Source organism: Thunnus thynnus, chromosome 4 (assembly GCF_963924715.1).
Source record: "Thunnus thynnus chromosome 4, fThuThy2.1, whole genome shotgun sequence".
Classification (NCBI taxonomy): Eukaryota; Metazoa; Chordata; class Actinopteri; order Scombriformes; family Scombridae; genus Thunnus; species Thunnus thynnus.
This window is the reverse complement of record NC_089520.1, coordinates 34,198,353-34,214,436: the sequence shown is the minus strand read 5'-3', so window position 1 is coordinate 34,214,436 and position 16,084 is coordinate 34,198,353. Positions and strand designations below refer to the sequence as shown.

Genomic DNA, 16,084 nt, shown 5'->3' with positions numbered 1-16,084 from the left:
AAACCTGGGGAGGGCTGAGAAATTAGACTTGTGTAATCTGAACAGAACTGAATTCACTGAAATGCATGGATTGCTTTAAATGTCCTGCACACCCTGCAACACCATGCCAATACAACGTTGTTGCATCTGTAGTAGATCCTTTTCACAGCACTGGTGGAACTAATCATGTTAACAATGGTTCAGTTCCATTTAAGTATCCCAGTGCAGTAAGTAACTGTCAACTATATGATACAATATGTTTTCATTTGTACATCTTTTCCTTTTGATTTCATACAGTCACAGCTAAAATATTGTTACAATTTGAAAAAACCCGCTTGACCTCCCCAGATGACCTTCACACCTATAGAGAAACACTGTACATTACACCTCAAAATTACACACAACTCCAGACACCCAATGGAATAATACAAGACATGGTTGTGGTATACTACTTTTCTGATTTTTAAAATTTTTTTTTTTTATATAATTAGCACATTTAACTGTTTATTGCAGGTTTTCAAAGACAGAGGTTAAAAAGTGAATATGAATGTGAATGAACTATCCCAGCCCTCAGACAGTCATTTCAACTTTTCAGTTACCACTTTCATATACATTATTATTAACAATAAACCTGAAGTACATCCACTAAAAATATCTTATCATGAAGTAGGTAGTTCTTCTATAATGTTTTTATCGTAATATATATATATATACATATAAGTTCAGGGAACATATTATATATGACACAGTCTACATAAGATAACAGGGAAGAGTAAGGCAGATAACTTTGACAGGACAGTGCATCATCCATCATCCTTTATGCCTTCATAAAAACACTGAAAATAAACCAAAAACTACATCAACAAACATCAACACCTGCTGTATTCTGTCAGAATTTAATTCTCTTTCTCCTTTTGTCTCTCCTACTCGTCACTTTTTTTTCCTCAAAGTTTCATTTCCCTGTCTCTCTCTTTACCTAAACCTCTAGTGTGTTACTGCTTTGTTTCTGTTTCCCCTCCTCCCCCTCTTCTTATATTTCATCTCCCTCCCCGCTGCCTATGGGGAGATGAACTCGTTGCTCGCTCCTTGAGGATTCCCCTCTAAATACCAGCATTACACAGGCAGCAGCAGTGTCACACACAGCTTCAGGTGGTGATATATTGAGATGCAGAGATGATCTGAGGGCATGCAGGGAGTTGATATTTACCAATCTGATGACGCTGGAGGGGGATTTTTCATGTTCAGATGAAAAATAATGTGTTGAAGTCATGAAAGCCTTCCCTCTCCAAGAGATCCTCTCAAGAGGAGAATATTCAGGGGCAGTATATTCATTCCAAGACAGAGTGCAGTGACCGTGCATTGGGGAAACAGTGAAATCACATGCATATTAAAATGCTAGTTGATTACAAGTTAGGCAGTCTCTGCTACCCCGTGTCTAGACAGCGAGTGTGTCAGACGCGCTTTTTACACACATGTCACATGCAACAGATACGCTTTTAATCGACGCAGCTGTCTGCACCTTCTCGGTGCAGGCTTCCAACATGAGGATGACCTACGCTCAACACTGCACCTGAACACCTCGAGTGTAGACACACAGACGGAGCACTCACTGCTGCTGCTGCTCTGCTGACGTGCTACTCACGCTACGCTTGCTGTCTAGACATGGGGCAATTGATTCATAGATGATCCTTACCAGTATCAGTATTAGTATTAACAACTTTAGGCATTTCCCCTCAGATGATCAAGTCACCATTTAGGGGGATCCTCTTTTAAAAGTTCTGTACACCTTATTTAACACCTTAAAACACAAGTCGTTACATGTAGACAGCTGAATTGAAATAGAAGCAAGTCTGTTAGTCAGATGTGCGAGACAGACAACTCAAAAACACTGCAGAAACAGATTCTGTGTAGACACAGTGTTGGTCCCGTCTGTGATTTATTTGAGTGCTCCCTAAAGTATTATCATGATCATTCAGGAGTTCATTCCTGAATGTTTTGAACATAGCCCTGAATATTTCTGATCTTCATCAAGTGGCATGAGAGACATCTTAATGTAGCCGAGTGAAACTTTACTTGTACTGTTAGAAGGAGGGGGAGTAAAAGAGTGCTGCACATTACAAAATGTAGGTAGGCAGAGAGGTAAAGGTGCAGTCAAAGGGTTTCCACCTCTGCCTCCACTGTTCCCAGTGTAAACACAGCAGCAGGCATGCTGCCCCACCGGGAGGCTCCATGTGGGATGAACAATACACTGAGTGTGCAGGAGCTGCTGATGACCTAGCAGTTGTTGAAATAAAATGACTAAAAAAGTGACGTGGGCATGCCACGGTAGCCTACTGGTTAAGAGGTATGCTATATAACTGCAATGTCTGTGGTTCCAATTTGGCTGTAGATCCTTGTTGCATGTCACCCCTATAAAAAAAGGCATAAAATGCCCCCCTGCCCAAAAGAATGTGACGTGTAGTGGGAATCAGTGCTATTGTGCTAATTAGCTTCCACTCTGAAAGTGGCCAGAGATATACTTGCTTTTATATAATAAAAAGAATTTTAAAAGCAAAATAAAATGTTGACTGCCATGTAAATTAAAAAATGATCAAATTAATCACACGGTAATTTATCAATGTTACCTTTATAAATGTGCCTTTGATTGGCGATTTACAAATCTCTGTGTAAATGCAAAAAAAAACACACAGTCAGTGCAGCTGGTTATCAACCAAGACAAACAATGTTTCACTAAGATTCTGTCACTTACCTTATATTTCATCTTCACCTCATCACATCAACCTCAGATCGCTTTAGAAAAACATGTGTACACCTGGTGTAAAGAATGCGTGAGGTGCGCACATTCTCACTGCAAATTCTGCTTTTATAAATACCAGTTAATGTGCAGGAAATGGCGTATGCATGGTTTTTGTGCATATGCATTGTTTATGCATGTAGCCCCAGGTTGCCAGAGTACAATATTCCCATTTGTCCTCTCTATATTTTTAACTTTTCCATCTTGTGTTTGGATGCATTTGCTTTGGAGTCTGTCTTAGGTTACAGATGACACAGAGCACTTGCAAGCTCAGCTGAATGCTTTGAGGACTTCAGTGGAGAAGTATTGTGTATTGGGGAATATCATGATAGACTGTGTGGTAACAATGTGTTAGCATATATGGTGTACATACTGTATACATACATAGTTTGACAGAGATGATTTGGTGTGTAAAGAAGGAAATGTTAAAAATAGGATAAAAAGGGAACTGCACTGATGGATAAAAGGTTTGAGAGTAAGAAAGAGAGAAAGTGCAGAATAAAGTGTGTCAACTGAGGAGGATATAACTGAACTAACTGATATCAGCTTTGTTCTGTGTGAGGAATGCCAGGGCCATATGACTGTCCAGGTTCGACTTCTACTAACGCTTCATCATTGACAATAATGTAGACATATGGTGAAGAGTAACTTTACCAGCTTTCAACCACATCTCATGGTTGTCCTCAGCAGATGGAGTTTGTTCAGTTGTCATGGAGACACCATCACTGTCACATACTATAACAAGGTTTGAATCTCTAGAAAAAGCTAGTAGGAGGACCTTAGATTCTTACTGTTTCCAAAGTCAATAATGAAATTTGATGGTCATTTAATATTTCATATTATTTAAACTGCTAATGAGAAGCGGCTCTTTATTTCCATTGTAGAATATTTTATAGGGAATAATAGAAACCACAAACAGCTCTGGCTTTGTTAACAATCTGAACAAGTAATTGTCTTTGCTTGTTTTCGTCAGTTTGATCATATTAACGCTGTTACTGTGTTTCATTTTGAGATTTCGAAGTATGCGAGTTTTTCAGTAAATGGTCGAAATAAAGAACACAAACTACTGAGTTTGATTGAAGCACACGTCACCTACATGTTTGGATTGTACAGCTTAAGTGCACATTTTCAAGATTTAGAAGTAGCCACACTGACGAACTTTCAGGCACATAATGGAAACATGTTTTTTCATACTTTTATTACATACTCACTGTGTGGATCATGAAAGTATCTCTAGAATTCAACTAAAAAAGGGTCATCTTCTTCCCATGGTGTTGCACATTTGGACTCTTTTTGAATACAGATTCATACATTTTAACTCTGCAGCTCCTGGACTAAAAAAATCCTCATGGGAAACATTGGTCAGGACTCTTCTCTTCATTATGAAATTATACACCATGATGTTGAACATATTGCCTTTTAAAGGACTAGTGTGTAGAATTTAGTGGCATCTTGCGAACAGACTTGGCAGAAATGGAATATAATATTCATAAGTATGTTTTAATTAGTGTATAATCACCTGAAAATAAGAATTGTTGTGTTTTCATTACCTTAGAATGAGCCCTCTATATCTACATAGACTGTAAAAAAATATGGACATAGTCACCGGAACGTCACCCATTGGTTTGAGAACTGCCGTTTTGAAGCCTCAAGTATAGCGATTTGACCATTGCCATCTTGGATTTGGCCGTTGCCATGTTTGATTTTTGGAGCCAGAAGTGACCATATTTGGACGAGAGGGTGGAGCTGACCATAGCGCTAGCTGCTAGCCTTTTGTTTCACAGCCACTGTTGGTTCTCCTGCATGCTTGGAAGGGGAGGATAGGGGAGGGGAGGGGTATTCAGTTTGTTGCAATCTGCAGCCTCACCGCTAGATGCCAATAAATTCTACACACTGGACCTTTAAGGGGTTGACAAGAGCTGAAAAGACTATTTCTAATTCTTGTTGAACAAACTCTTTCACAACTCTTTCACCAACATCCAACACCACAGGTCAAAAAGTTACCCAAAATGCCCATCAGTAGGTGTACCTTGATTTAGAAAAGTAGTGAATCAAAAATTAAGTGTCAGGACCCACAATGATACATTGAGGGAATTGGTGTAATGTTTTTGATTTTCTACTGAAAGTAGTCACAGACCTTTATCTGGTGCGTACCCATTTGGCAAAAATGTGTTTTAAACCTGGGGCTCAGAGTGAGAGTCACATTTTATTTAAAATTTCATCCTGGGCTAAAATAGTTTTTTAAAGTGAAATAGGTTTTGATTATTTATAACCAGTGTGGGACTGGAAATGCTGCTGCAGCTTAGCCAAGTCTAAAGTTCTGCTCCTGTGTTATTGATCTGCTGGACCACACAGTGTCTGTCAGGTTATCCACTACCGTTGAGTATTATTCCTTTCAAAGTTAAAACTGCACTAATCATTTTTTTTATATACACAATGACTCAAATATGTGTATTCTGAAAGATATAGAGAATTATCACCCAACTCTGCAAGTCCCTCCAGCGCTACAGAGAGTTTTGGTTTACCCCAAGCCACAATGTTTTCCCCCGCAGATGGCATTGTTTTCAGCAAAAACGCTTTGCTTTTATATGCCCAGCAGCAAATGGCAGACAGACAAAGTTAGCAACAACAATAAATCATTTAGCAGTTAAGGAGCCAGATCTTTCCTTCAGGAGTTGGTTGAGCCTGGAAGAGAGCTAAAATGAGAGGGAATATTGAACTTAGATTCCTCAGGTGGACAGAAACATGACTTAAAATGAAAGCAAATGTTGCTTCATGTTTGCTAACATGTCATGTGATAACAATTAATGCAGCTTTAATATTGTGATTTGCTCATGTTTGTGTTAGTATCTGGTGTTCTTAAGGCCAGTGTATTCCACCCATAGACACCTCAACTTTCCAACTATTTCACAGCAAAACTGCAGCTGCCAACACAGTAACACCAACACTGCTGACAACAGAAATATCATTCTTGGTCAAAGCAGACAGAAAATAACATTGCAGATGAAGACGTCACAGTTTTTCATTATTTTTGTGTCTCCCTGTCTTTCTTCCAGTCATGACTTTATCGGAGAGTTCACCACCAGCTACAGAGAGCTGTCCAGAGGCCAGAGTCAGTTCAATGTCTACGAGGTAAACTGCAAGAAAAGGAAAGAATGACGAGAGTAACTTGGATCAGCAAGTAGTTAAAATGGAACCCCTGACTTTCTCCAAAACTTTATTTTCCCGAACGTGTAAAGGATATCAAAAGTGTAACAATGTTTTGGGAACTTGCAACAACATTAATAGATTCTTGACAGAGTTATATATTATTCATTTAAGTGATATTTCTCATATAATGAATTCCAGTCCTCATCTGAGAACGATATATTATCCACCCACTGGGGCTCAAACATGCTCTGAATAACTAAACATTTCTGCTGAGACGAATTTGTTAAAAAAAAACTAATTTCTTGTTTTTCTGTCTCGTGGTCAAGGTTTTGAATCCTAAAAAGAAAGGCAAGAAGAAGAAATACGTCAATTCAGGGACGGTAAGACCTGCCGCACTGTGTTTCATCAGCAGCTGTCACGTTTCATGGACATGACTCACAGCAGCCGGGTCATGTCAGAGCAGTAAACGGATGGTGTTTGCTATGAGCCTCTCAGAGATCTTCTCTCTTTGTCCTCACTCTGCTACTTTCCTTTTTTTTTCTCCCTCACTCTTATTTCTAACCTTTTACTCTCCATCTTCAAGGTGACTCTGTTGTCTTTCAAAGTGGAGTCAGAATACACATTTGTCGACTTCATCAGAGGAGGGTAAGAGCTCAGTCTCTAATATTTTATCAGTAGGATCTTGAAATCAGAGTACAGTCAATGTTTGCATATATATATATATATATATATATATATATATATATATATATATATTGTTTATAATAGAAAATCATTATCCTTCAATGACTTGCTTATTGTAGCCTATATCCTGAAAGTTATTATTCGTAGGAAGGATTCCTCATGTGTCCAGGCTTCTGGATGTAAAAGTCCTTGGAAAATGGCAAAATGCACAGAGGCTGATCTTTGTCAAACCAAACTATGCCGTAACTCTTCTCAATAGCATTGTTTTTCAACCTACCAAATGGTAAAATTCATGATTTAAGAAAATTATGAATATAAGAAAAACATTTATTTAAAAAAATAGCCATAAGTATACCATAGTAATTTATAGAGAGCTGAAGTGAAACTGAGACATCCAAGTTCTGTTCCGGAAGTAAAAAAAACTCCAAAAAATAGCCATTGACATATTTGTAACAATGCTATGACCTAAAAATCCAGCCTTGGAACAGAACCTTTCTCAACCATATGACATGTGGCTTACATATGGACAGTAGTTTCTTGAAAAATGATAGTTCTGTTTTTTATTGGCCTTTAAGGAACACCATTACACATAAGCCCAAGACCTCTGTGGGCTAAATGTCACAGCTCTAGAAGAGGCGAGCTTGAGTTAAGCTCAGACATGTCTGTAATAACAGCAGCACAAAGAGGACGGTCCTGCATTGGTGTAGAAGTTTTTATACAGCAGAGATTACAGCTACAAAATTGTGAAAATTACTTAAGAAGAGAAATTTGGTAAATTTATGGATATAGACGAAACCAAGTTGCCATGACGCAAGAAACCAAGTTGCTACGCTTGTTTTTTCATTGGGGTTGTAGTTTTTTTCTGTGCTGAAAGTAATAATTGTTTAACTTCAAAATCGCTGAGGTTTAAACCTCTAAAAAGCAACTGCTGTGGTGGAGCCGAGTTGTCTTAGAATACGGAAAGTTAACTCCAGGAACACACTTCATTTTTTCATAAAGACTAAACAAAGTTGGGAAATCAATGTTTAAATTAAGCCTGATTTTGCTTTACTCATAAAAGAATGATCCCAGTCTCTTCAACACAGTGAGGCATACAGCTTATTAATTAAGCACTGGTATCAGATCGGTACTCGCTATCAGCCGATACTGAAAGCCCAGGTAGCAGGACTGAAAAAGTTGGATTGGTGCATCCCTAGTTATTATGCTAAATAACACTGAAGTAATCATTAAAATAAAACTTCCCCTTCTGATATAAACGCTGTTTTCCCCCTGGATATAAATAGTACTCAAGGAGAAACAGTCTTCAGCATGAAAACAGTCAAATGTAAAAATGTTGAATATCAGCATAAGCCAGTGGTAATCAGCACTTCAATTTCAAAGCATGGTTACAGGACTTCAGAAGCCTGTATTGTTTGAATCACAGTTCAGATCCCCTGCCTGGTGCTCATAGGTGACAGCAGTGAGCCACTGATGAGCTCAGTTCAGCCTGAACAGCTGTACACGGGCCTCCATCTGGACATACTGGCACAGTCCTAACATTTCTGTTTTGATGATTTGCCGATGTGCTCAATCTCCCAACAGGACACAACTCAATTTCACAGTGGCCATAGACTTCACAGCATCCAACGGTAGGACAGCATTACATCTTTGTGCATGCAGAAAATATCCACGTGTGTTGTCTGGTGAAAACGTTTGAACTACAACGTTTGTGATTGTTACTTTTTATTGTAATTGAAGGAATGTATTCTCCTCTGTAGGTTGAGGAAAGAAAATACATCATCATATTTCTGCAACGTATGAATCGTTATACGTTATATAACGTTATATTGTTATATCGTTATTATGAATCGTATCAATATACATATGACTGATGAACACCATTGTCAAATTATTTGTGATGCAGTAGTTGTCTGTCTAACACCAGAGGTAATATTTTACAGAACCCCTGAAGGGTCATTTCTTTTAATTGTTTAATTATCAAGCACAATGCATGACACATTATTGCAGCAGATATATTTAACAGCTCATTTACATCTGTGGTCCCTCGGCAGAGGCTGGCAGTGATGTGCAGGTTGACACAATAAAAGATTTCTGAGTAACAGACAGTTGCAATAAATTTACTAATGAATTAATTTTAATTAAAAATCTGAACTATAATTAAAATCAAACATTTCAGTTGAATGAGAATTCATATTATCAGTGTAGAACATGCAAAACATTTGTATTTTCTTGTACCTCTGGGTAATTTGGCCAAAAGGAACTGAAAAGAAAAATGTAGTGATAAGGCTAGGTGATATTACCTAAAATTAATATTTTAATTGCCACATTTACCACAGTAATGATTAATTAGATATTTATTAAATACACCTGAGCACAAGATTCTCCGTCCCCACAGTGAAGCTCTTATTAATTATTTGTACTGAACAATAAACAGAAAATGATGGATTATGACTCTGAGTAACATTTATTTGCTGAAACAGGAAATTCAAAGTAAAATATGACTGTTTCACATATCTTGCAACTATCAAAATAAATGATATTATAAATAGATTTGAATAACAATTTTATGGCTTCTGTTATTTCATCTCATCTGTTAGTTTATCTCATTAGTAGGATGTTTTAGGGCACACATGGGCAGCATACGGCCCTAGGGCCAGAACCGGCCTGTGGACCATCTCTGCACCCCGCAGCATCCTCAAATAAACAAAACAACCCCCCAAAAATCAATAAAAGGCAGCATGATGTTAATAAATTTAAAATGAGTCTCTACTGCTATTTAACTCAATTCCAACGGAGGGCCCTGTCAGTTCAAAGGCAGTATGTTTGATATACCAAGAGAGTATCGCGGTGTTCAAGGAATACAACATCAAGAGACATTTTTCAACCAAGCATGCCAGCTATGCCACAAACATGTCATCGTTGGAATGAGAAGAAAAAACCCTGAAATTTTCTTCCAACTTAATCGCCAGGCAGAATATTTTTACAAAGCAGTCGACCATCCAAGAATCGGCAATGAAAGTTAGCTACATGCTGTCACACAAGCCTGCGAAACAGAGCAGGCCTTTCTCTGATGGTGAATTTTTGAATGACTGCATGGTAGAGGCAGTTAGCATACTGTGTCCTGACAACAAAGCTCAGTTCGAAAAACAGAAGTCTATCTGGTCGCATAGTAACTCATCGTGTGGAAGTGATTGATAAAGAGTTGTAAGCTGAATTATCAAAAAGGGCAGAGGAATTTCTTGGCAGGGAGTCGATGTGCGGGACAAGGGAATTGGACCTCTGTGACAGGGTGTCAGGATGTTTGGAGAGACTAAACCTGCCATGGACTAAATTGCTGAATGTGACCTCTGATGGATCTCCGGACCTCACCAGGAAGAACATCAGGGTCCTGTGGAGGATATAGGGCCGAGCAAAAGAGGACAACCCCAACTCAGATTTGATCTGCCTACACTGCATCATTCACCAGGAATCCCTGTGTAAAACTGTGTTGCAACTTGATCATGTCATGTGCATAGACCGTAATAAAATATGGACGTAGTCACTGTGACGTCACCATTTGGTTTGTGGACTGCCGTTTTGAAGCCTCAAGTTTAGCAATTTGACCCAAGTCGCCATCTTGGATTTGACCATCACCATCTTGGAATTTTGGAGCCAGAAGTGACCATATTTGGACGAGAGCGTGGAGCTAATCCTAGCGCTTGCTGCTAGCTTGGTTAGCATAGTGTATTTATGGTCTATGGTTAACTGTGATAATGCTAATGCTAAAGCTAATTTTCACAAGTGAAAAACAGGCCTAAAGCCATTAAAGGTTCTATATGTAGAATTATGGAGCAATTTACATGTATTAATGTTTTTTTATTGCCAATGAGTGAACGGGTTGTAATGTAACATAAAAAATGAGACCCTCCCCAACTTTCTTGGCTGTCTGTAACAGCCTGTGAACTGATTTCTATGTGAAGGACCGGGGCCTGAAAGTCTAACGGAAGCGACGTTTTTGCGTGCTCCCAAGTGCCTTGCCTCTCCCTCGCTAATGTCAACCAACAACTAGAATAACGACACAACAACACAACAGACATGGTGCAATCTGACTGGAAACACCATGCAGATATTAGGTGGTGGTTAGGGTAGTGATTGAGATGCTTTGCTGAAACACGGTGCACGACACAACGTTAATTATGTAATTATGAGAAGTGTAAGCCAGGAAAAAGACATCACCTGCAATAGTCTCACGCCGCAAGCACCAGGATGTTGACTGCACCTCATTTAACGGCCACAGATGTCACCAATGAGTAGAAATTTCTGATTCCTACATACAGAACCTTTAAAACAAAATGTACTTACCAGAAAAACTGACTCTTTAGAGGGTCTTTTAGTACAACCAAATGCTGAACAAGACTTTTTTAGGCGACCAAAATGTTACAATTAACTTTGATGAACTGAAAACATACTGTGAAATAGCAATGGCTACAGCCATGCCTATACTCATGAATCTAGGGTTACGCCATGGTTAAATTACGAAATCAACATTGTCACCCATGGATGTATAATGAGAGCTGGATAGGGCACCGCTGCTCAGCAAACGAGAAGTAGTGTTTGACTTGGCATTTGAGGTGGATTTAATGGGCCATGTGAACAACCTCAATCTGAAGTTGCAGGGGAAGAATATGTTCATGCATGAGTTGTATTCATACATGCGAGCGCTCAAAGCCAACAAGTGCTTCATACATTTCCCAACACTGGCTACCATGGATGTGCCACCCTGCCACACCGACAGATACACCTCAACTCTCATAGACCTCCACACCGAGTTCAACTTGCCTTTCTCCGACTTTGCTAAGACTGAACAAGAACTAGAGCTGGTGTCCTCTCTCTTTTCATTTGACTGCAAGAAAGCACCCCAGGATGTGCAACTTGAACTAACTGACATCCAGTGGGACCAGGCTCTCAATCAAAAGTTCACTCCATCCACACTGGACAACTTCTGTGGCTCACTGAAGGAACCACAGTTTCGGAACATGCGCAGGCAGGCACAGAGGATGCTTATTTTGTTTGGCTCCACTTATGTGTGCGAACAAAATATGCTTTTCATAATACACAGTGTCAAATATTTTACAGTTATAATTCATTGGTTAGTTACAGTTACACAAGTAAAACAGAAAAGAAAATGAATTAATGTATTCATGTATAAGACAATGTGTTTGTTCATAAATAGTAAATATAAGCCTAATCTTTTCTTCATTCAGTGATACAGGTATGTACTGCAATTTTATTAAAGTTTGACTTAGCTACACAAGTAAAAACAGTCTCACACAGTTACATAAGTAATAACAGAACATTTGAGATTTGAGTAAAGTGAATCCATGTATATATTCATGAGTATGACCTTGTATTTATTCATAATGAGTGTCTGTGAATATTAATATTTTCTTCATTCATTGATGCAGGTATATACTATAATGGTAAATATTAAATTTTGATAACTGTAAAACAGTCTGCCTTGAGTCTATATTTATAACATAATTCAATGTGTTTCATCAGTGACATGTAGGCTAATTTAAAAATTGATACTGCTTTTAAGTGGGTTGTTTTATTTAAGTAATCTTTTCATTATAACTTCAGAGTACACCAGATCGACATAGCCTACAGATGTAAAAAAAAAAAAAAAAAAAAAGTCAACATTTTCTCGCAGCAAGTTCTTGTTTTTTGAAACAAGAACCCAGGGCTGGCAAATATCCTATTGTAAAGCAATCTGTCATGTCTACCAAATTCATATAGTTTAACATAATTCAGCTTCGTGTTTCAAATCAATTGTCCAATGAGTGACACTTTACTTATTTTATCTAAGTCAGTATGGCCCTCTGGGAAAAAAAGTTGCCCACCACTGTTTTAGGGGTTGGAGTGATTTTATTGTAACAAACACTTTAAACAACGTGTGTCAGGCTTCAGACTGTGGTCGGGAATGCTTCACTGCTCCAGGGCTGAGGTCATAGCTGACCTCAGGGTTAACTCCTGTCACTTCACAGCATCTCAGCTGCTGGTAAACAAAAATCAGGAACTCTGTTTGGTTCTTGAGGAGCTGTAGCGTTTATTTTCTGACAAGCTGTAGCTGATACTGAACATTCACATATATTCATGGTTTACTGCTACAGTGAGTCCGCTCCGACAGCCATCTCATTGGCAACAACTGCCTATCCTGGGATGCAACTATACCATCTCTCTGTCTCCACTATTTTGCAAAAGTATTTACATTTAGATTTGTTTTGTCCCGGATACACTGATACCTAAGTGTACTTATACAACCAACATGGCCTCTTTTTTTCTGTATCGGCTCTTTCTCATCTGCACACACACTCAGTGGACATCTCTGACATTTACATCTGAGTCATTTTTTTCTATCCGAGTTAGACTGGAGCCCACACAGCAAACTCTAACTGGTTGTGCACTCAGGCTTATAGGGTTAAATTGGTTGTTGTACTTTTAGGTGGATTAAAGCAGTCGGCGACAGCCTGTACGATGGAATAAATGTATCGAACATATCAATGTGACTGAAATTAGGTCAGTTAGAAAGTCATAATGTCAGTTTTGGTAACTTTTCCATTACTTGCCAAGCCCTGCTAAAAAGTGCTTGGTTATGTCAGTGTTGCTGCATGCTTCATAACCTATCTAGCTTTTTAAAATCCTTCTTTGAATTGTATGTGTGTGTGTGTGTGTGTTTGTGTCTGATGGTGTTTTCTCTCCAGGTAACCCCTCGCAGCCCACCTCTCTGCACTACATGAGTCCCTACCAGATGAATGCGTACGCCATGGCGCTGAAGGCTGTGGGGGAGATCATCCAGGACTACGACAGTGACAAACTCTTCCCAGCCTACGGCTTTGGAGCCAAACTTCCCCCCGACGGCAAGATCTCCCATGCCTTCCCACTGGTAAGAGACACTGATGGAGAGACAGAGAGAAAGGAGAGTAGTTTTGTTGTCTCTGTGTGAATACTGACTAACAGAGACTTTAGTTAACTTTAGTTCTGTTTTTACATGTTCAGCATGTTTTTGCAATAGCTTCGAAAGTTTGCCAACTTGACTTTGTTTTTTGCGTAAGGTTTTATTTATGGCTCACATGTGTCAGCTCTGATTAAATCACTGCCAGGATGTGAAATGTGTCCATCTGTCGGATGTAACGTCTTGCTGGCCACCCATGTGGAGCCCACTTCCTTTTTGGACTTTCTTCAAGGTTGACTGGGCAAATAAAAATGCAATCAAATATTTTGTCAAGGCAAAAGGAGCATCAAGCAAAACAAACAAAAAAAAAAACTCTAACACCACCTTTAGTTTGGATTAGCTGGAGATGAATTGGATATAAGCGAAATGACAAGCCAGATCTTATTTTTGTAGTTTCGACTATCAAATCTATTAGTGATAAATATTAAAATCACTATTTACTGTAGTTGAACACACACACACACACACACACACACACAGTTTTTCCTATGCAATAAGAGATTAGTAATGACATTTCAGGCAGGCTCACTTTCAGTTTTACTCCAAATGCAGAAGTTTGGATCATTTGATAAACTGTCAGCTTAATTACAACCTGTCTGATTGTTTGACTGCACATTTATTGCCCTGTCTAACTTTGTTGTTGTGATGTCACCACATTCCCTTTTATTACAAAAACGAATTATGGCCAAAACTACAAAAATAAGATCCAAGTTGTAATTAATCGGAATTATCCTTTAACTTTGCCCACAGCTGTTGTTAGCAAATACAGCTGAGTGAACAGACTGTAAATATCATTATTATTACATATTATTGTTATTGTTATTACATAACATGCTGCAATATAATGCACTTTGTAAGGAGATAAATGGCTAGCTAGTATGAACTTTAAAAGGATTCTACCGGAGGAAGTCCAGACCTGCCCTGCAGTCTCTGCAGGACGTAATTGCTACCTGGCGTACTCCAATAGAAACCAGGATACTGTGGCAAATAAGTGCTTGATTCTGGTTTCTTAACATTCTCTGTTGGTAGAGAAATAAGAGATGTTGCTGAGATGTTGAGGAACAACTGGCAACAATTGGACAGAGAGGATCAGAAACCTGGATACTGTTAGAGTCATGCCATATCCAGAATAAGATCAAAAGCAGGATACTTGTGCGCATGTAAACGCACTCATTAACATGCACGACTAGCTCAAATTTGTTATTTAGGTTTGTTCATGTTACTGATTCAAATTAGCAAGATGCTCTGCCTGTCTAACCCAATTTAGCTTTGTGAAAGTACGCCTTGCAATGTACCGAACAACATGCACCAATTCAGCTGAGCACAGCTTGTTAAGTCAATGAAAGGAAAGGTTGCACAATCCCACAAGCTGTAAGCACTGTGGAGTAGTGTTGTGAAGTGGATGACTGAGGCAGAGGAAAGGAACAAAAGGTGGGAGGAAGAAAACACTGTGAATCATGCTGCACGCAGAGAGAATAGAAGTTCTTCTGTTTGATGGAGTGGTGGAGAAAGAATAGAGAGCAGACACACAGACATTTTGATGGTGCACTGCTTAGCTTAGCATTGCCAGTCAATAGGACGGCAACAATAGCAATTACCAGAGCAGCAAAATGAAAAAATAATGATTTACCCTTGGATTCCAAACAACTGCCTCCCTGGACAGTTACTTAAGAAGAAACAAGAGAAAAGTGAAGAGAGAAGATAAAAAGAGGAGAGTTTGATATGTATTTGCTGTTCCAAGGCTGCAGGATAAGATTAAATTAAATTGATTTTTTTTTAAGAAGATGGTGATGCAGCCAGATGTTTTTATAAGGGTGTAAACACCTCAATGACACGCCTCAGATCTTTCATTAGAGACATTTCTTATCCAAGTTTCTCTGACCTGAAACTGTCATTTTCAATCATGTTTGTCAAATCCCATGATCCTCCGGGCCCCCTCCCAGTCAGAAGTCAGTGGTGGACGAGACCATCAGCATCTGGCTTGTCTGGAGTCATCACTTTGTGTAACTTTCCTCTTTTCCACGTGAGCGACGGCTCCATCAGCTTTCTCAATTAGAGTTCACCTCAGCGTGACAAATCCCTGTGCTGCGCCATGCTAAGGCAACTTTAATTATGAATGTATTGTTTGGAAATTGCTAGAAGCACATTGAGCAATCTAGAGTTCATCAAATGTAAAGGTTTAGTGTTTTGTCTCATGATGTATGGCTCACATAGGACAGATCATGAGTACAGTAAGATAACAACTTGTGCAGATATAATGTTTATATTTGAAATGAGAAAGTGAGGCTGGCTCCTTTAATTAGACACATCCCATGTTCATATTAGGGTCAGAATAACTAATTAACCAACAACTCTTGTATATATTATCTCCTAATAACGAACATATGAGAATATGGCATTTTATATAGCTCACTTTCACAATAAATGAAGAGTCAGTGTACCTTGAAGCCTTCACAAGGACATTAGATAAAATATTTGTCTTTCAG

General features: G+C 38.8%; 1 protein-coding gene across 2 annotated transcripts in view; it reads left to right on the top strand.

Moving 5' to 3' along the window:
- Positions 1-16,084, top strand: part of LOC137182141 (copine-9-like) — a 173,469-nt gene that overhangs the window by 119,847 nt on the left and 37,538 nt on the right. For both annotated transcript variants that reach the window (XM_067588442.1, XM_067588441.1), the window contains 5 exons: positions 5,830-5,905; positions 6,250-6,303; positions 6,507-6,568; positions 8,189-8,235; positions 13,348-13,529. In XM_067588442.1, the coding sequence (XP_067444543.1) occupies positions 5,830-5,905; positions 6,250-6,303; positions 6,507-6,568; positions 8,189-8,235; positions 13,348-13,529 (421 nt within the window). The remainder of the gene's footprint in view (positions 1-5,829; positions 5,906-6,249; positions 6,304-6,506; positions 6,569-8,188; positions 8,236-13,347; positions 13,530-16,084) is intronic.